We start from the raw sequence: 22283 nt of genomic DNA, 5'->3' as shown, positions 1-22283 counted from the left end.
GTTAAAAGCAGCTAAGCTGAGAAGCTAAGTTACGAGCTAAGCTAACAGGCTGTCGGGACAAAACCTCCGTCTTGTCGAAGCTCCAAAATTCATGGTTGAAACCCGTGCCTTTGCCTAAAAAGTTGTTTTTCTCTGCAAAAAGCAGCTGAGAACTTGTTTACTGATATTTTTATTAAAAGCTTTGTGTGAAAAATGCTACGCTAAAGAGATCAAACAACACTGAACGACCGCCATTTTGAGAAAAGAAAAACAGGAGAGACAGCCCATGTCACGTCAAGGAGCCTCCCTCCCATTTTTCTTAAGACATGCTGCTCGCTCCCTCACAATCCATCCTTCGGTTCAAACAGCCTTATACTGCCATCCGGTGGTCAAAAAAGTTACTACACTCTAAACAAATTAAACATTTTTTCTTAAATTTGACAATAATTACTATTTATTGTCAAACTTCAAATCCAGGTAGAAAAATCTTTAAAAAGTTAAGTAGTAGTGTTCAATATTTTCCATGTCAGAATGAATGAAGTCGTCAGATCTCAGCCAAAAATTGGGTTATAGATATAGGGGAAAACATAAATGTCACTTTGCTGTATAAGTTGCAGGGCATGCAAATTTATGCAAAAAGGTGCGACTTATACAGCGAAAAATATGGTTGTAAACAAATTATGATGTTTAAGTTTCTTAAAGGAGTCTTTCCTCACAAGAGCAGTAATAACTCAGTGTTTGATAAGCTTTATTTCTATACTCTTGGATGTGGTAAGCTTTAAGCAGATCAAGAACTTATAACTTGGTTAAATCAGTGTTTTTATGGACACCTTTTCTATTCAAAAGAATGAAAAGCAAATTGACAAAGGCTTAGTGAAAACTTGTACTTTTAAGAATGTATTTCAATCTTTTTTTAAATTAAAAACATTTCAACATTTGGTGGAATTTGTTGGGCAGGGAACTCGGTTCTGCTGACAAGGCGGGGCGGCCTCCCTGGATAATGGTTGAGGAAACACTGAATTAACTAAATCTACATGTACATTTTTATATATGGCTAATCAAAATTAAAGATTCAGCTATTCAGAATGCCATTCATACCATCTACAAGTAAGTTTTTAAATATCCGAGTTATTTTGTCTTAAACAAATATGCATACGCTCACGCACGTGTACTGGGCTGTAGATATTCACAGGAACATCCAGCCCATCCAGAAGAAATGTGAAACAACTATTGCAAAGAGAAACTCGCATATCAGGTTATCTTTGTGTTACAAAGGAATGAGTTTCATTTCCGATTAGAAATAAAACGCAGTTCCAAAACTATTTCAGACGTCAGTAATTTGAATGTCTAGTAAACAATTTATTGGCATGCAGCTACAGATAATTAGCATTCAAATTATAATGAGTTACTAAATGATATAATAAATAACAACCTAAACGAATGCCATTTTAACCTAAAACAGAGGAAATACAATGAACTACAACTGACTACTCATTTGTACTAATATGCTACCTGCACCATCTTCATCAGCTCTGCTTTCTTCAGCGCTTCCAACAGGTTGTGTTTTGTGAGCATGGCCGTCATGATCATGTTGTATTGCGACACCAAAGCACGATACGTAGTGTACAACGCCAGAGAATGGAAGCAAATCCTGCTCACACACCTTTTACAAGCCAGGTGGAAACTTTCACATTGCTAACCTGATAGTAGCTACTTTCAGCACTTAAAAAAAACAAATCCTCCTCCAGGTGGAAACATGTACACAACTTGTATATAGTGTTGCGTTGTCAACGTCATCTTTCACGAAGCTGAATTACTTTAAAACACTGGCTTTGAATGCAGAAGGAGCTAGTTTGTTAGTTTCTTCACTATAAGCTGCTGCTAAACTTCAGAGCTCTGCATTCTTCAACATGATATTATCACCATTAAATAATCATATGCATCTCAATGCATTGACAAACAGGTTTTAGCCACCACCCCTACCATTTAGCATTTAGTCATTTTGCAGCTGCTCCTGAAGACAAGAATGCACAAGCGAGACTGCACCCGCCCCCGCACTTTTAGATGTTTTGGTCATTTTACAATTTGGAAAACACTGAGTAAAAGATAACCTAGCTGTACATGTGCTGCGTGAGATTTGCTGTAACAATGAAAAAGACCACAACACCACAGAGTAACTATCTGTTCAAGCATCTAGCATCTCAGACTTATCTGATTTTCCCTCCACACTTGTTGGTTTTGTGAACTAAACATGCAAACAACTTTTTGCAACACAAAAAAGCAACTTTTCTAAAGAGGATAAAATGTAAAATCAGCACTTTCAACTAGGCAAACATCTATTCAGATGAACAAGGAACTCATCAGTGCATTCTTTATTTAGACCTCCACTCGGACTAATATTTAATTTAGGCTCATAATCGATTTTTCAATGAATTGTAATGCAAAAATTAACTATTCTAAATCCATTTTAAAACCTCAAAAATGGATATTTAATGTTTATAATGTCAAGTTATGAATAATGATGAGTTTGCAGATGGTCCGTTTTACATTAAAAGCCAATGTTTGATGGTTTGTTTGACTTTGAGGAAGTTAAATGAAAAACTGACAACAGACACCATATGCAAATTGTGTACTTGTTTACACCGAGAGGAGGAAATATATATAAAAAAAAAAAAAACAGCTGATGGTAGCTGTTGATACCAAAAGTTTTCTTTTTTTAGGAACAAATACGTATTAATCTAGAGCTGTCAAATATGTAAGACAAAAAAACGACACATTTAAAAAAAAAAAGACTACACAAATAAAGGTTGGTGCAAAGGATTTGCATTCAGTGGTTTAAAACCAGGACTTTTGTGACAAGTTTTTTTTTTTTATTTGGAGCACAAACTTGATCCTCCTAGGTTTTCTTACGTGACCAAAAAGTGTTGGAAACACTGAAGAAAGCAGAACAGACAGCTCCAACGTGACACAAGGACCCCCACTGCCACAGACTCCTCCTGTATATTGCTGTCCTCAGCAGTTTGATGCCTTTTATTCATCTAATTTACAGAATAGATACATAGACCTAATAAATAAATGGAAACAGAATACTGTAGTCGGTAAACAACGTTTATAATAGAGATGCACAATATTGGATTTTTGGCCGACATCCAATATGTTAAAACTTATTTGGCCAATAACCGATACAGATATTTTCCCCCTAGACCTATTTACACAGATTACATAGCTTTCCCTGTTGTGGAATTAAAATACTACATTATTCTGCATGGTCTTTGTCAGTTTGGCATGCTACCAAATACAGATGCCAAAAAGAGGGATGAAAATGATGTAACACTATATAAATATATTATTATAAAGTGTTTTTTACATCGGTGAGTCATTTTAATGGAAAGGCCGATGTCCGATATTTAATTTTATCACTAATATCGGCCGATACCGATACCATGCCGATAATATCGTGCATCCCTAGTTTATAACAAAGAATTTGATTATTATGACATTTATTTGACCTTTACGTTTTGAACATTAACTTCATTTTAAAATCCAAATATGTGACTGAAATTAAAAAAGCATCTTTATATCAACTATGTAGTTGTCTATATGGCAGTCATAATGAAAAATATTAGAGTTGTGTTCAGCAGTCTGGCACAGCTGATTAAACTATTTCTATGATTTTTAATCTATCATTCCTCTATACGGTATCAAAAATTATATAAATTAAAAGTATCGTTTAATTATCAGTGAGACGTTTAGTATCATTTTAGGATCGTGACAGCAGTCTAACCATTAAAATGTTACAACAGTCACTTAAAAGATGTTCAGGTATTCTAAGCATTATTTTTTAGTTCACTGTTAGATGTGGCGGCCTTAAAATATAACGTTCCCAAAAATAGGCGTGTTATTTCTGACTAGTAAAACTAATGATGTAATTAAAAAAGGTAATTAGAACGTTGGAGGGTAGGTTGATTATATGTTATAACAATCTGCCATACCCTTAAACGTCCTCACGAAGCAAAACGTCTTTAAAAAGTAATTTTTCAAGAACAGCTTGGGGCAAATGAGGTAATTACCACACACCTCCAGCTCGGAGTCTCCACAAGTGCAGCAGAGCTGCAAAAACATCCGTGAAATGTTTGTTTTAGCCAAACACGTTCGCACCCAAAAACCAGTTTTTCTTCGAAACCGAAGCAGCAGCCGTGTGCGTGTGTGTGCGTGGGTGAACCTGCGCCGCATCTGCGCCTTCACTGCGTCCAACATCTGGTGCTCCGAGCACGAGAAACGCCTAAAATTCATGATTACCCGCGGCTCAACTGACTACGTGTCTGAGTGTTAACGCTGGCGGCCTCTGCCCGCACGCACAGCCGGGCGCAGCGCACAGCGAACCGGGAGGAAATGAGCTGTCAGCGGGGCTCGCTGTGGTTTGACATCCATCCAGCTGCTTTAGCTTTCTACTTAGCCCCGACACCCCGTTACTTCCTGCACTCGTAGTGAAATTTACAGAAATAAATGTCACGTACCTTTGATGGGCCGTTCAACGGTGGAGAGTTTGTTTTGGTCTTTGGCCGACATCCTCCCTCCCTGTGGTCTGCGGGCACAGAAGGACCTAAATTCCGAACCAAACTCGACTAAATTCCTAACTAGCTAGCAGACTAGCTTGGGTGAGCTAGCCGCGCTAGCTAGCGGAGTGGCTCGGAGCAGGGCGGGCAGGGCAACCGGACTCGGCTTCCACCAGGCTGAGCTGGAGTTAACCCTGACACGGGGAGGGAGGGAGGAGGTGTCTGTATCCAGCAAATTCAAGCCTTTCCAGCGCACTGTGCTCTGCGGTGCAGCCCCGCCGCTGTCACTCTCTCTGTCGGATGAATCGATGGTCCAGGAAGCGGCCCGGGCAGTGCCAATCACCGGCTCCAGCAGTTCCGCGCCGCGCCTCAGATCATATCCTAACTTTATCCCTTTATTCTCGGACGAGCTGCATCTGTTACAGGCCGCTGCGCTTCGGTTTTTCTATCGTGATCCTATGTGTCAAGCAGACTCTGTCGGATTACAATAATCCGCCGCAAGCGGATTTCCTATAACATGGCTCACCGCGGGGGTTTGTGGGTAGTGTAGTATTATTGCGGCCAATGCGCATTCAGTCATTATGGAACACGAAGATGCTCAAAATTAAATAAATAAATAAAGCATTATGAAATAAACGCATTTTTCATTTTTATTCTTTTATGTCATAATTGTGTTTTCCATGATAGCTCATATATATATATATTTTTTTTTGTAGTTCATCTTATTAAAAAAAACATCTGTCTTAGAAAATAGGAGAACGCTGAAATATTTGCCAAATTTAAGAATAAATGTTTTCCTTAAATTGTTTTTTGGACAAACGGTTTTCTGAACAAATGTACTTCAAAAAATGTCATAAATAAAGATGCCACTGAAAAACAAACGTCAACAAAATAAATACCAATTTAAAAAAAGAAAAGGCGAGAGAGATGAAGAAACATTGGCAAAGTGTGTTGAAAAAAGATGCAATGAAAATAAAAGCCACATAAAATAAGGCAAAGTTATGAAGTTGTTTTGTCATAATCATCAAGTCCATTTTTCTATTTCCCTGTTATACATTTTTGAAATGTCTGTCCTTGTGTCTCATTGGGTCAACAAATTATACCAACAGACAGCTCTTGAGGATGGGAAACATCTTCAGCATAGCCTTCCTGCATGGCATCCTTCAGGGCTGTATCCTTAGCCCACAGCTGTTCACACTGATAACCCACAACTGGGAGGTCGACAACTAAAGTACACAAAAGATGCAATAGCAGTGGGACTAATCTGGGATGACTATAATACCAAATAGGAACTTTGGGGAGTGGTGGCACAGAGGTTAGAGAAGATGGCCCTGTGATCGGAAAGTCGCAGGTTCAACTCCCGGTACCGTCAACATCAAAATGTGGGTGGAAAAGGTGAAACACCCACACCTGCCTCCACCCTCATTTGCCCCACTCTGGGCCCCTGAGCAAAGTCCTTAACCCCCACAATTTGCTCCCAAAAACAGGTCTCTCTTGAAAATGAGTTCTCGTGACTCAATGAGACTACCTGTATAAATAAAAGGTAAATTAAAAAAAAAAAAAGAACTGTAAAGAGCATTCTGACCAGTTGAAAATCTTTGTGGTTGATGACATTACAGTGCAAACTGAAGGCAACCGAGAAGCTCACCAGGACTTCATTTTCAAACATCCTGGCCGTGGCACAAAAAACAACAAATCAAACAAACAAAAAATAAATAAAAAGCCCAGCTCACAACACTGGCAAAGACTCCACCCATTCTCACCCTGGACTGTTTTTCAGGATAAAGGGGCAGAAGCATCTGGAGCAGAAACGTCAGTTTCTGCAATAACCCGTACCACCACCACACAAGAACAAGAACAAGAACACACAATAAGAACCTGCCCCATCTAACAACACACACACATTTACTCTGGATGGTATCTGTTACATATATGTGGAAATGTGCCAGATTTCATGCATGTGCAATGCCAAGATATTGCACCAACGGTGCAATAATCAAGATGGGGGTACACTATTTTTGTACACCCATTTTTATATTACTTTGACAAGTTATTCCTGAATAAAGTTGACAGTTTATCCCTCCAGCAAACATCTTTCACTCTATTTAAAACAAACTCGTCTCACCTCCTGTCATCACTTCTATCCAGGTCATGAACCAGCCAGTCAGTCAGGAGCATACTCTTTTCTCCTGCTGTCACGCTCCATCTAATCAAAAGTTTGAGAACTACTGCTTTGTTGTGTAATATGAAAACATGTTCAGGTTGCAACATCAGTTTAAATATTGGTTTCATTTACTTTCTCGATTAAATAAAAAAGTGAACAGGCACTCTCCATGTCCTCAGGAGGAACGTACCCCAAACCATCACACAGGAATGACAGGATGTGACGATAGAAGACTAAAATAAGAAAGAAACTATTAAATCAGAGACACAGGCATGAGAGATGTTGTATTTTAATATGTAAATTTGCTTAATCCTGAGACAGCAGGTTTGAGCCTAGGTTTTCAGAAGTGCATCTGGTGTAAAACAAATCTACCAGTTCGTTCACTGTGGTAAGTCCTGCAGAAGGAAATCACTTGTTTGTTGTAAAACAACACTGCTGTGATGTTGAGGTGCAAAACATACAAGTTCAAATGTGTTTTGTGCTTTGCTGTGGCTCAGTCACCTTTCTTCCTGAGACTGTTGGAACAGTGAAGACTTGGACAGTAGCGCCCCCATGTGGCTCATGATAAAATTACAAAAACAAAACCTGTACCTCTGGCACAGTATCTGCATCAGCACTTGGTATACACTGACCTGAAAAGTTGTCAACAAACATACAGAACGGAATATTTTAAAATTAAAAAACACTAAACTGTGTTTACCCGTTCACATTTGACAGCATACTGTATAGATATTAAATATTAGATATTACACGTTCACCTTACCACATAACACACATCAATGTGAAAAATCAAGAAATTTAGCTGCAGTGGCATCTGTTTTCCAGAAGTCCGTTATTCCATTGTTTGGTCCAGAAGCACCATAAAAAATATCTTATTCAGACTAATAAAATGTAGAATCAATTTCAACATAAAAAAATGCTTTAGGTCATTAATGCCTCATCCTGCAATTGGGAAGTAAAAAACACTGTATAAGAAACCCAGTACTGTTTATGTCTAATACGCCACTGGCCTTTTACTATAAGTGAAACTGCTCAGCAGTTATTTCATGTCCTGTTTTCAGTCTGCCACGATATGGTCGAGTGGAATGTGGAGGGTCTGAACAGTCAGGGTCAGTGGCAGGCCACCGCCTGGGCGTCCAAGAAGACAAAGAAAGCCAGAGAGTATGCAGGAAGCTGCAGGTGCTCAGCTGGAGGAAGACGCACTCCACTGAGGTCGGGAAGAGTTTTATCGTCCACCATCTTCAACACCGCTCTGTTCAGTTTCACCCACCTTCAGAAGAAAAAGAACGTTGTTCATTAAGAGAACAAGATAAACAGTTTATTCCAATCAGTGCTAGTCCTCAAGCCCCAGTGTCCTGTGTGTTTCAGGTGTGTCTCTGCTCCAGAACACCTGAGTACCATGATTCTGCAGAACTTGAAGATAAAGGGTAAATGGACTGTACTTATATAGCACCTTTCTATCTAATGAAGATACTGAAAGCTCTTTACAACACAATCTGCGCTCTCATTTACCCATTCATACAGCACTCTACTTGATCTATACAAATAATAATCAGTGCTTTATCACTTTCATACACTGATGGGACACACATCAGAGGCAATGAGGGGTTCAGTGTCTTGCCCAGGGACACTTCAGCATGTGACTGCTGGTGGAATCGAACCCCAACGTTCCCATTGGAAGACGACTGCTCAGCCACAGCCGTTCGATGTGTTGGAAAGAGGTAAATCGTGCATTTGAGCAAGAAAACGTTTAAAACATGCAGGACAGGGTTCCTGGGGATTAGGACTGGTGACATTCAAGGACAGTGAAAATGCTTCTTTTGAAAGGTTCTAAATGTTGTGCGTGATTCATAAAAATCCAACTGTACTTTTAAAAAATAAGATAATTTTTTCTACTCTGAGTAACAACACAGACTGTTACTGAACGTTTTGCAAATTTCTTTCAAATATACAGCAATCACATCCATTCTGATGCATTATAGGATGATATAAACTAATTTCTCTTACATCTAAAGTAATTTATTAGCAGATATGTAACATGACATTTATCAAAACCTGAGAACAGCAGTTTCTTCTGCACTCTTGAAAGTTTGTTGCAATCTGAAACAGCTCCGCTAGACGTCACCACATCCTACACACCGAGTCCTGACCTGGCTCTGCAGGATATTGTGGCATACCTCTTCATGATGCACTGGCCTGAGTCAGCTCTACAAAAACAAAATGCTTTTTTTTTCCTGACACGTGCAGTCTGTTTAAAACCAACACAACAATGAAGTCTATAGAAGTGTTACACAACAGCAGCATCGGTCCTTTCACCATCTGCTGCTGAAAACCTCATGTCTCAGGTGTCTTCCAGCTTGCAGGCGCAGCCTGTCATGCGGCCACGTCAGTGCTATCATGGACACCAGTCAGCCTTGATCATGTAGGGAATAATGTGACAACATAACTGAAAAATCAAGCCTATACCCCTCACAAGTAAAAGAGTGGCTTTAAGCCATCGAGGCCAGCCTGAGTACAGAACAGATAGATGAAAACAAGCCTAAAAAGGCAACTGGGTGCTAAACATACGTCTAAGATGACATAATCTAAGAAACCAGCCATTGGATCCTTTAACATATGATTAAATCTGGCTAACAGCAAACAAGAATAAATTATTGACTTAAAAAACTCCAGTCTTCACAGCTGAGGTTGTCCAAAAAGCTACCTACAACAAAAAATCGTGACACACCCATGGATGAATTTGTACATCTAGGCATGAATAACCTTTGGAGTCAACTCAGTTCAACATTGTCACCACAACTAAACAAGTTTTATGGATATTAAGCTTAAGTTTTGGTTGGTATTAGCCAGGAGTCATCCTCAACACTTATTTAGAGTAAACTCTCACATGACATGGTGCACATACCATCATTTACAAGGTTTGACCAAAATCCGCTATAACCTCATCATAACACTGGCAAAATGAATTGCTATAGGGACGCTAATGGTTAGGATGCACATCATGCAATAGACAAGATAAATGTGATTTCCCTCATGACTCTGTGTCTCTCTCCGAGATAAATGACTGTATTGAGGTGGCTAAGGCACCTGGAGCAGAGTCCCTCTTCCCCTGGTTGGTTGGACTGAAGGACAAAAGCCTCCACTGTGCTGCTGGAGACGAGAGCAGGAACTGAGATCCTCATCATCTTCTTACTCAGGTTCATTGATATCAGCACAACAGATCCTCTTGTATAGCTGCGAACACACAAACAGGAAGAAAAGTCTTATAAGATGAAAAATATTGTGCTGTTAAATTTTGGATGATTAAATTGCTTTAAATGATGGTGACTGGTTAATTGTTGACATTTTTTTATATGTGGTGCTACTTAGACTGAGTCAAACAAGTCTAAATACCCTGCGTAAAAACGTGTATTTTGTGCATTATAATATTATGTACATGTGAATAAATATCCTTCCTAAAATACTCGTGTTTTTATCTGAATTTACCATTCACAAAAATATTGAATGGTGACTAGACACAAGAACATAAAGTGGAAGTTGAATGTGAAACAGCAAGACTGCCTTCTGTAGGCTGCAGTGTAAATTAGTTCATGTTAATCAATGAATACTTTTCTAATAAGAAACAGAAATACATTTCTTTTGGATTTTTACCCATTTTTTGCTGTTTTTTGAATTATTACTGTAAAGAGAGGCCTGATTAGACTATCATAATCTGGAAAATGTATGTGATATATCTTTGAAATGTTATTTACTATTGAAAATGTTAATAAAAATTAAAGTCTAAAAAAAAAGAATGAAACAGAAATACAACTTGTTCCAGGAGTTGACTTCTGTTGATTCACATTGTCTACACTCTGCTGCTGTATTTAAAAACAAATAAATAATTCAGAAGACAAAACAAGGAAGAATTCAACATTATAATTTATTTTCTGACTTCTGATTCTTGAAATCTGTTTAAAGCACTATTTCGAATCTTCTGAAATTGGATTCTGTGGAAAGGTTATGACTAATAATTTCTTATCTGTTGTAGATATGTCTCTGAACAACCTCAGAGGTTACATTTCACACCAAGCATGCACATGCTTTGCACCTTGTTTCCTGTTTTTGGTATATTTTTGTGGCAGCATATAGCACCATATTGTGGCCTGGACAGTATTTTGGGTATTTTTTTATGCCTTTGTATTGTAGTGAACTAAGCCTCAGGTCAAAACCTGGACCTTCCTGGGACAGGAACTGTTATTTCATTGATTTGTATCCAGAAATACAAATTAAGCTCATCCAGAGACTTTCTAATTGTATCCTGCACTGATCAATTGAAAGAACACTCTTTTTTATTATCATTACTATTTTACAAATGTCTTGATAATCAAAGTGTGTTTAGTTCAAATCATTTTTAAATGTTGAAGTGAACTACTCATTTTAAATCAACTGTGAAACAGTATAAATGATTTTTAATCCTCATTCAAAGTAGAAATCAAGTTAAAATGCCTGTTACAAAGTAATTATGCATTTTTTTGATCTTCTGTCTGAAATGAGAAGGAGTGATGTCGGTCAAAAGTCAAGAGAACAGTCGCAAACAAGTTTATTGGAACGAACTGTCATGTTTTTAAATCCTCTCAGACAGAAATAAGAAGCTGGCACCTGCTGTCTTTCATCTCGCCTAAACATTTCTCTGTCTGTTCCAAAAACATTTTTCTGTCTGTTCCAAAACATCTCACTGTTTTTCTGACTTCTAGTAACCTCTTACGTCACTAAAACTACACCCCTGTTGGCTCTTTCAGCCAATCAGGACTTCACAAATGAACCGGAAACAGAACTCTTTAAATGTCGACACTTCCTAGTTCCAAACAGCTCGGAGAGCAGAACCGAACAGAAAAGTTGCTGGAGAGAACAAGAAGTTCCATACATGATCCGAAGTTCTTCCGAGTCTTGTGGGGATTATGGAATCTTCCACATCTGAGTGGAACTCTGACGGGCTCACAGCTCATGTGAGTCCACCTGGGAGGTGAGCTGCTGTTGAACGAAATGATCTCATGACTCCTGAGGTCACAGCTGTTCTTACGGAGACGCTGAAAAGCGTTGAAAGGCAACTCTACACCGAGGCCGAACTATCGTCTGCAAAGGTAAAGAGTCGATCTTCAACTGCGAAGTGTACCGTGGGTTAAGCTGCGTCCAAAGGAGCGTGTTGTTCTGGTTATAACAGACACATTCCCTCACCCATCTCTCTCCATTTAAACTTCATTTTCCCATCTTTAAAACTCTTCTATCTGCCAGTAATTAATCCAGATATTTTCAGAAATGTCTGTTGTATTTTAGTTGCAAGTGAGAAAATCATGGCCGTATGGTTTTCTCAGTGCAAAGCTCATTAATTAAGCTGTGTTATTGCGTTCAATCAGAATAATCACGTGTACAATGTTTGATGTTAAATTTTGATTCTGTTAATAAATGACCACATTCATTTTGGTGGGTCAAAGATAAACACGTTTCCGTCCACATTTAATATTCAAAACACTATAGTACTCAGTCCAGAAAAATGAAAGAATCCGTTTAAATTATGAATAATATCAGACACAGGTATCATTCATTACAGTATGGATGTCATTTCTAGAAATGGTGCCATGGTTATGGGACTTTTTGTTAGAAAGGACAAATAAAAAGACCATTTTGAAAACTGTGTTTCAGTTTGGACAACGTTTTTCTTCTGACATTTTAATTCTGACTGAGCTGACCAGCTAATGGTTAGTTTGAGCTGGGTTAAGACTAAACAGGATTGTTGCCATCTTTGAACAACTCTCGTGTCAAATATTAAGCGCGCATGTAAACAATATTTTAAATACTTTAACATCACCATCAGTTTTGCATTACATAAATATTCCAACAAAAAAACGATCAAATTCTAATCAGAAGTGCCTCGAGGCTGCGCTGGACGTGCTACAGCTAATTTCTGCTGCTGCTAATTGCAATCAAAGAATTAAGAAATGTGGAAAAAACAAGTAATATAACAGAACTGCAATGTAAAATTTATAAAATAGTATTTGAATGAAGCATTGTGAACATTTTTAAAGGCTTATTGTTTTAAGACAACAACCACGTTGTTTTAAGCCCTGTTTGGACCAGTTATTAGTTTATTATTAGTTTATTATTATTAATTTCTCAGTCTGGTCAAAACTAAACTCCATTTCCAAGCTGAGGTTGTTCAAAGCTTTCTTAAATTGTTTCTGAGCTTTCTAGAGAAGCCAATTTTAAGAAGTTCTGAGCGTTCGCTTTAAATTTGTTTTTTTGTTTTGGCTTAATTTTATGCTACAAGCTGTTAAAAATTAGCCTTTTTTCCATTGTCTGCTTGAGTACAGTCAGGTTTGAGCATATTTAGTCTTGCTTTGAGCTGCTGTGTTTTTGTGGGTACCTCTTTTTGTTAGCGCAGTGCAGATACAACCTCACTCTTTTACTTCGACCAAAACCAGAGACCGTTTGTATTTGCAAAACCTCTGGTCCAACGAGTCTCTTGTAGAGAACTGACAGCCAATAATCCTGAAATGAGAAACAACACAGTCCAAGCTTGGTTAAATTTAAGGAGACTTATTATGAAAAAAATACTCTTTGTAGTGAAAAAGCTGCTAGAGTTCAACTTTAAACCCAAACAGATGCAATTCACTTAAGAGGTCTTACAGGAAGAGGATCCAGTTCATCATCGATCATGTGGTAACTCCCAGATCCGACCAACACCTGCCTCATCACGATGTCCAGGCCCAGTTTGGCTGCCAGACCTAATTTATCCAGCCACCTGCATCGATCCAGGTACAGTGGTGTGGTCACACACAAGTTCTTTAAGATTATTAAAGCACAAATAGAACTAAAATGTTTATTGTAACAGCAGATAACAAGGAGTTTTTCAACAAAAATGTGATGAAATGCACCTGCAGGTGTTTGTATGTAACTTTACATATATTGTCATCCAACTATCAGATTAATCTAGGTCTAAATGAGTCAAAGCGGACATAAATGCATAAATTCGTCTAAAAGTGTCACATTCAATTTATTTCCAACTCACATGAATCCTGCAGCAAATGTGTCTGACAGTCCTGCAGCTCCCCCTCCAAAGGCCGAGCTTGTCTCTCCGAGCCACACTGACTTCCCTGGAGACACCTGCTTGACTGTCTAAACCAGAATAAATAAATAAAAAATCACATTGAAACAGAATTCTCTTTCAACACTGATGCATGAAACTCTATATTCATTTTTCAACTACCTGCAGGACTTCATTGATCTTTAAGGCTAGAGAGTCGAGAACACCAGGATCCAGAAAATCCTTTAAAGACGTGTCTCTCCCATTCACATAATAACTAGGAGACAGAATAGAGCAATAAGGAAAAATACAACAAAGTTATTTCAGTGATAAAGCAATAAAAATGAGCTGCTTCCTCTTCTCCCCAGAGCAAACCTCCACTTCTTTGGACTCTCTTCCACCTGCTCATAATCTCACTACAGATCACATAGTCGTCTGCAAACAGCAGAATCCACAAGGATTGTCGTCTGACTTCATGTGCCAACATCATCCCCTATCTGTGCTAACAAATCTGTTTTAATCTCATCTGGTGATTTTGAGAATTTGCCTGAAGTTTATTTAAAACTTTTTTTGCAAGGTTTGTTTTTGAGTTCAGGAAAACTCTTTTGTTTTTACAGTTTTCTCACTTTCCAGAATGGTCAAATTGCTTTATTTGTTTAACAATAAAAAGCAGGAATCACCTTAACTACTAGTCTAAATTTAATTCAATTCAATTCAATTCAATAATACTTTATTAATCCTAAAGGGAAATTAAATGTTGTAGTAACTCATTATCCTCATTTCATTAAAAGATGTTATAGATGCTGATGGCTGTAGGCAAGAAGGATCTCTTGTAAAGGTCCGTCCCACAGTGGATCTGAAGAAACTGGCTGCAGATGCTGTCCAATCCATCCACCCAGACACAGTTGGCCTCTTAGTTCCCCGGGCTGCAGGACCGCCCGAATGCCAGGCTGAACTCCTCCCTGAGCAATGGCCACTCCTTCCAGCAGCTTGCTGAGCTACTCATGGCCGCAGACAGCCGGCTACAGGTGCTGGGGGACGATCCCGGTCCATCTGCTGTCACGAGCCACATTTCTTGCCAGTTCCAGGATCTCCTTATGAGCTCTTAGGATCTCAGTGGTCAGGCACTCGAGCACAGCCTGCAGGTAGACAGGAATGCATCCATGGAGCCTCCTTTTCAACTCATTTGAGATTTGGGGCTGTAGCTGAAATATTATTTGAGCTTTTGAGATCTTAATCAGCTGCTCCCGGTTGTAAAAAAAAAAAACACAAAAAAACCACCTTGTTATGGTTACGCATCATAATAAATGTCCAAAAGTAAAAAGGCTTCAGTAAAAATCCGTCCAGTTTCACAGCATCCAATGCCAGAGGAAGTAATCATCCAAAAAAGTGATTTACATCCAGAAAAACAGGAAGTAAAGTTTTCAAAAGCAATATCTCAGATTGAACGTATGAGAGCTACTTCAACATGCAGCCACCCCGAGCGGCACAATTCTAGAACATATTCATTGTAACATAACCAACAGGAAGTGTCTCACTAAGCTAAGTGAGAGACTAAGCTAAGTGTCTCAGGAAGTGTTGGCATTGCACATGCATTGGTTATGTCATCATTGTAACATAACTAATGCTGACTGGAGATTTGCTCTGCTGCATGGTGAGTCATGATGTTGGGATTTTGTTAGTATGGGTAGGTGCTTTCTTGTTAAATGTTTTTATTTATGTTTTTTTTCTGTTAGTTGTATTTAAGTTAACTGGCTTTGATTTTTGTGTTACTGACCCTTTGTTCCCAAGCTCTTGGATTTTTCTGCTGCTTCTCACCAGTCTAATTAACTCATCTGTCCCTTGGTACAGTAATCATCCCTCCCCATTATAGAAGCACTTGGTTTCTAAGTTCACTTGTAGAATCCTATCATTTACTCTCTTTGTCATATTCTGGGTTAATTTGGACAAATAAGCATACAATATTGCAAAGAACTGGAGTCACAGTTTGCTGAAGGTGAGCTTACTGGTGCCAGGTGCAGGCATCAACAGCCTCAGCTCCGCTCTGCAGGAAGCTGCAACAAAAAAAAAAAAAAAAAACACACGTAGTGTAACTAATAAGAGAGATCAGTTACAAGAGAAAAAGCTCAGTCTTCATTCATCTGTGTGACTCAGTGCTCAGCTGCCTGATTGTTCAGTGCAGCAGGTTTATTGTTAACTTTTATAGAAGCTGAGATAATGTACAGGAAGTAAAAGGTTTACAGAGATACACTGGAAAAGTCATTCCTCCTCACACACTCTGAAAACAGTTTACAAGTCAAGCCAGCATTTCATTGACCCTTTATTTATACAGGTTTGAGCCACGAGAACTCATTTTCAAGAGAGACCTGTTTAGGGAGCAGATGGTTTAAGGGCCTTGCTCGGGGACCCAGGGTGGGGTGAATGAGGGTGGAGGGAGGTTTGGGTGTTCCATCTTTTCCACCCACATTTTGATGTTGACGGTACCGGGAGTTGAACATGTGACTTTCCGATCACAAGCCCATCTTCTAACCTCTGCGCCACCACTCCCCCGAGCATGATACAAAACTTTAGCAGAACCAGAATAGTTAATGTAAATTTGGATTTTGTTGTTTGGAAATGTAAAATCTTCCAAGACAGCTGCACCAGATTCAGCTGGACAAAAACAAAATATCCATAAAAAATGTTGGGTGATTATTAAATAACTGGATCAGCACCAGCAGCTGTTCATCAAACAAATTACTATATTACCGTATTTTCTATATATATCATATAAGTCTTGTTAAAGTCCTCCCGTGCGCGCTCCCGCGGCCGTCATTTGGCAGCCAATTGATTTTTGGCATAACTCTGGCCCATGTTTCTGGGGGTCAGCAGTGAAGCATTATAAATGCGACTTATACGGCAAAGCGGCTTATTTATGTTTTTTCCACTTTATTAGACATTTTTGGACTGATGCGACTTATACGCCGGAGCAACTTGTACGGTGGAAAATATGGTATATATGCATCAGGGGTGTACAATATAAGACACTCAGTTGCAATATCGGAGCTGCGGTAGTTCAGTGGTCAGTGCCACAGCCTCATGATTCTGTGGATGTGGGTTTGAGCCCAGGTTGCATCAGGCAGGGCACCTGGTGTCAAACAATTGCCAAAATGTTGCTGTGGCGACTGCAACAGTGTCAAGCCAAAAGAAACAAACACAACAAACAAGAATATTCAGCTGCAGTATCATTATGTGGGTGATATTAGCTGCGATAAACCCATATATTACAACACACTGTAGGCATTTAGTGAGTGGAGGTCTATGTGATCACCAAATATGTATTTATATTTGTGATTTACTGAAACTGACACGTTCATTTCATTTATTTATTGTGTTTATTCATTTAAAAATTATTTTTATATACAGTAATCCAAAACACAGAGTACATCAATCCATGAATGAAAGGGAGCAGCGAGAAGATTATTATTATTTTTATTTTATCACATCTGCCCCTTATGTGGATGTATTGTGTCGTCCTAAAATGCACATGTTTGAATTTCATTTGTTCTTGAAGTGCTGTGCAGTGGAGCAGCAGCTGGTACTGTCACCTCACAGCAAAAAGGTTACTGGTCAAGTCTCAGCTGGTGACGTTCTTGTGTGAAGTCTTTATGTTCTCCTCGTGCATGTGTGGGTTTCCTCCAGATCCTATAGTTTCCTCCCATAGAATAAAAGCCAGCATGTTAGAGTAATGAGATCCATGTTGATCTCAGTGTGTGCTTCTATGTTGGCCCTTAATTAGACTGGTAATGTTTCTAGAGTGGACCTAGTCTCTAACTTGTTGACTGCTGGCACAATTAAAAACAATTTATCTTGAGTTTGTTGGTTTAATAATAAAGTATTTTAAAAGCATACTCAGTTAAATATGTGTGGCAGAAACATTCTCATGCCACATCTGGATCTCACCTCTTCAGTAAGTCCACCCTGTGGTCCCTGGGCTGGCCCACGTCCGGCCCGTACAGCCCGGCGTTCCGGTAGAGTTTGGACTTCAACATCATCTGTCTGAGATGATCAAAATCCAGTCCGAGCTGATACCCATCCACCCGAATCCCTGCTTTCTTCTCGTAGCTGTTTGGCTCTGAAAACAGGCAGACACTTTCAGCGGACTGATGCAGTGCAGATATCACTTCCTGTGTGCGCCACGACAGGAAGTGAAACTCAAACCTCAGATATGAAACCTTAGAAGTTCAGTATTACTTGAAAGCAATATTCAACAAAGGAAGAAAAAAAGAGGAAGTTTGTCTGGTCAAACTTTCAAACTGTTTTTTTTTTTTTTTTTTTTTTTGAATAAAACAGTGATCACTTCCCTTCACTTCAGCCTGTATGGCAAAGTTGGTCAGGTTGTTTTGTACCCTTAGCAATAATAATAATAATAATAATAATAATAAAAAGAAGAAGAAGAAGCCACAAAGCATAATATCTCCTAATTTTAGGTCATATTTAGCATTTCTCTTCCTCCATACATGGCAGGTCAAGTTGATGCCAAAGAGCTCTGTTTTTCTATCATGTGTGAGTTCCTGTGTTTGTTCCTTTGTACTGAAATTCTGGCACAACAATTTCCTGCAGGATCAATAAAGTTCTATCTTATCTTTTGTCTCATATCACCACAGCACGTTCTCCCCAGCCTTCTCTGAATTTTTGAGATGTTCACTGGCAGGGGGCCCATACAGTACAAAGTATCAACCTACTGCAGCAGTGTGCATGTGCGTGTTACCAATGGTGTCTTGATGACTGTGGACCCAAATGCCTTTGGGTCATTAACAAACTCCTTCTGTGTAGTTGTGAGCTGATCCCTCATGTCTCTCATCATCATCCTTGCAAGATCTTGCATGGTGCTCCAGATCATGAAGGGTTGATACTTTTTTATACACTGCCTAGCCCAAAAAAGGTCATCACCTGGATTAAAGTAAATAGGCAAGAGCCTCTCATTGGATGATTACTGCATGGTTAATTATGTTTCAACTAAGTTATTTAACCTTAACTGAAGCAGTGAGTAGCTTCTCATTTAAGCAACCATGTGGAAAGACATCTTGTGGTCGTGGAAAAGATGATCTGTTTCAAAAGGGTCAAACTACTGGCACGTATCGAGCAGAGAAAACATCTAAGATTACTGAAACTACTCAAATCAGGTTAAAAAAAAAAACTCCAATGAATTAGTAAAAACTGAAAGGATGGGGGGAGTGAGCATCAGGGTAAGGAGAGGAGGTTGAAGTGATGCACCCATCATGCCTGGAGCCTGCTGTACAAGCCTGTGGGGGCAGTTGGCTGATTACCTGAATATACTGAATGACCTTCAATTCACCCCATGGAGAATCATTGGCATGTGCTGGAGAAGACTTTGCAAAAGGTCTAAATCTTCAGTCATCAATTTAAAGTGTATGCGACTCTGGACAGAAATAGATATGACTTCGTAGAAGCTTGTGGAAACGATACCACAGTGTGTGCCGTAATCAAAGCTAAATGTGGTCCAGTGAAATATTAGTGACCTTTTTTTTCGGCAGGCAGTGTATTGTTTCCATGAATAACCACACAAATGGGTCTTGTGGCCCATTATAGCCTTGTGCAAATCTCCTATCTTCTCCCTGGCATCCTTTGACAACTCCTTTGTCTTGACTGTGATGGTGGACAAGTTGGAATGGAAGAAACAGATTCTGTAGCCAGGTAAAAGATAACTCAAACAGCTGATATGTACCATTTCCTAGCTCCCATGACATGTTGTATTGTTTGGACTCGCAGTACTGCAGCAGAGAGAGGGCATTGCTGCTGTTCCAGCTGTTGTCAGCCGTCCTGAGCAGAGCATTGAGGCCGAAGATCAGCTCCAAGCCGGAGCAGCTGGTGAAGGAGTGCAGCACGTCCACGGTGAGCTCTGAGACACAGGAGGACAATCAGACGCCACGTTGAGCATCTGGGTGGAGACAAAGCTGGAGCATCAGAACCCACCTGTGAAGTGGACTCTCCGGTACTTCCTCTGTTGCTGCTCTTTGATGAGGATCTGCTGCTGCAGAGTCCAGTCCTCCTTCAGCCTGCTCTCCAGCCACCAGGGCAGCCGTACATCGCTGCAGGACTCATCTGATGGCACAAGAACACGTCATCGCCTCTAAAAAGCCAAGACTCAAGCATCACCAAAGTCTGTCTGTAGTTCAGGAATATAACAACGTGCAGTGAGACCTGCATCCAGCTGTCTGCTTCTCTGAGGGTTGAACACCATGAAGTCCTGACTCGTCCCCCCAAACCTTAAAAATGCTGGACTCAGAGCTTTGGCCAGAGTTCTGATTTTCTGAGATCTGCAGGAAGTGAGACAAATGAGTCCAGTTTTGGTGATGATGAGTGTCGTCAGTTAGACTTTGAATGTTTTAAAGCCTTTGTACCCTGGCTTTTAGTGGGTACAAAAAGACGGCACCTGCCATTGGTCTCTTTGTACCCAGCTTGTGGCCACCTGTGAGTGTGAGCAGCTTTAATTTTGCAAGTTTTATTTTTACCCTTGTGTTTAAGAGATTGATACAGATGGACACATTTTGTGATACTTGTGATTTTTTAAGAGGTTTACCAAAACCAAAACCAGATGAAAAACTATTTAGATTGTGCAATATTAAGTATAGTACAAGTTATTTATCTTTAACAAGCCATACTTATTATTTTAATCACAATTTCAGGGTAAAAAGGAAACGCCTTTACTGACTTTTACCAAAAAGTAGACTTTCGGTTTGACATTCATAAAACTTTACTGAATATCAGTTGATTTAATCATTTATAAAGAGACATGTTTGCCTTTGGAGAGCTTTGGGAACAAAAGTGCACAGTGATCTAACAGAACATTTGTGCAAACATTAATAAAACAATAATTACTAAGTTTGTATTTTGATGTGAGCATCTGATAGTTTTGCTCCTGTCATGTTTTATATGAAGCTTTAACATCTCACCTCCACTGAAATAAAGGAAGATTTCCACTATTTTCTTGCTGCTTTATCTATTTCCGTTTACTTTCATTTCAAGTTACCTGAGTCAGGGTCAGAACATGAAACTGAAACTCAGCAGAGATCTTTATCAGCTCTAAGAATCTGAATGTAAACGCTTTAAATATTGTCTCAGTCCTGACCCTGATCCATCTGGTGGATGGTTTGACGCAGAGTTTGGCGCATTTACGCATCTCACCTCAGCAGGAGCATAAACCTCTCCTCTGAAGCCAGACTTGCGTCGATGGTGACGGACAGAAAGCGCGGATCCACCCGGCGGAACACCGCCGACAGGTCCGGATCCAGAACCAGGTCCGGCCCATAGCTTCCCCTGAAGCGTCCCCGTCCTCCTCTGACGCGGAACCCGTCGGTCCCCACAAAGAAGAAGACCAGCAGCAGGACTGGTCTCATGGCTCCAACAACAGCAGAGACACTTCCTGCCTCGGAGCCGGTCTGCTGTGGCACCACCCAGCGGGGACTCAAGCTGGCAGGAGCCAAGAACCCAGATGGAGTTCCTCAGGGACACACTGACCTGATTTCTCGAACGTGCACAGATGTGGGAGAAGATCCAGACGTGCATGAACAGGAATACAGAAAACTGCTGGCTCACTTTGTGGCACCAAACACCTCATGTTCTGAACACTTCACCCAAAGAACAAAATGAAACATTAAAGAGAAAGTTCAGATTTTTTGGATTGGTGTTCTGATGAAATGTTGTGAACAATCTATAAACCTCCTCAGTTTGGATGTGTACTAATAAAAACTTCAATTTAAATCCCTGTGAGCCACACAAGCACCATCATATCAACTTTTCATCGCTCATCGCTTATTAACATGTAATTCCGTGCGTATTTACAAAGTTCAACTAACAGCAGCAGCCAGCTGTAGCACCTCGGGTTCAGTCGGTGCAGGAATGTTGTATTTACTTATTTTGTTGGAATTATAGTGTAATGTCAAAATAATCCCATTGTAAAAGTGATCCACTTGGGTTTCACTTTTGTTAGCAAAATATCTCATGCGCCACTGGACATGTTTCAGTGAAACTCACAACGTAATCACTGGTTGTGCATCTTTTAATTAACTTATTAAACCACTTCAACTCAAGATGACTACCACAGCTAACCAAACTAGGCCAACGCAGAAAATAACTAATGTTATGAAGTTTGCTGATATTTAAGAAAGCTTTGGTGTGGTGGAAACCAAGAGTCAAACTCTGAGCACTAATCCTTGCACCGCATCTTTACTTCAAACTAAGACATTAATTGTTACAGTCAACATTGTGGGTCTGTTAGCAAAATATCTCATGCACCTTCTTGGCCAATTTTCACGAAACTCAAAAAATTAATAATAAGTTAGATTAGATTTTACTTTTTTCTAACCCAGTTCAAGATGGCTGCTACAGGTAGTCAGCTTCATCCAGCATAAAAATGGCCATAACTTAATCAGGTTTACAGATTACTGAGCTAACATTTGATGTGGTAGTAGTTATAAATCATTCTTTTCATTGCTTTTTGTCATAGAATGGTTGTGTG

At 39.6% G+C, this 22283-nt stretch overlaps 2 protein-coding genes across 4 annotated transcripts in view; both read right to left on the bottom strand.

Annotated features, from left to right (window-relative positions):
• ppp3ccb (protein phosphatase 3, catalytic subunit, gamma isozyme, b) overlaps positions 1 to 5048 on the bottom strand; it is a 59699-nt gene extending 54651 nt beyond the window's left edge. For all 3 annotated transcript variants that reach the window (XM_037692137.1, XM_037692138.1, XM_037692139.1), the window contains exon 1: positions 4497 to 5048. In XM_037692137.1, the coding sequence (XP_037548065.1) occupies positions 4497 to 4548 (52 nt within the window). In that variant the 5' untranslated portion in view covers positions 4549 to 5048. The remainder of the gene's footprint in view (positions 1 to 4496) is intronic.
• Positions 5049 to 7809: 2761 nt separating this feature from the next.
• hpse (heparanase) lies at positions 7810 to 21162 on the bottom strand. Its single transcript, XM_037692613.1, has 12 exons — positions 20951 to 21162; positions 19955 to 20082; positions 19739 to 19867; positions 19491 to 19664; positions 17705 to 17876; positions 15769 to 15816; positions 13946 to 14039; positions 13748 to 13854; positions 13366 to 13480; positions 13103 to 13227; positions 9787 to 9933; positions 7810 to 7969 (listed from the first exon to the last, which is right to left on the bottom strand). The coding sequence occupies exons 1-12, from the start codon at positions 21160 to 21162 to the stop codon at positions 7810 to 7812; spliced, it is 1611 nt and encodes a 536-aa protein (XP_037548541.1).
• Between the last annotated feature and the right edge of the window lie 1121 nt (positions 21163 to 22283).

This window comes from Nematolebias whitei, chromosome 18, assembly GCF_014905685.2.
Source record: "Nematolebias whitei isolate Nwh7 chromosome 18, NemWhi1, whole genome shotgun sequence".
NCBI lineage: Eukaryota > Metazoa > Chordata > Actinopteri > Cyprinodontiformes > Rivulidae > Nematolebias > Nematolebias whitei.
The sequence above is the reverse complement of the archived record's forward strand: the minus strand, read 5'-3'. Positions and strand labels throughout refer to the sequence as shown.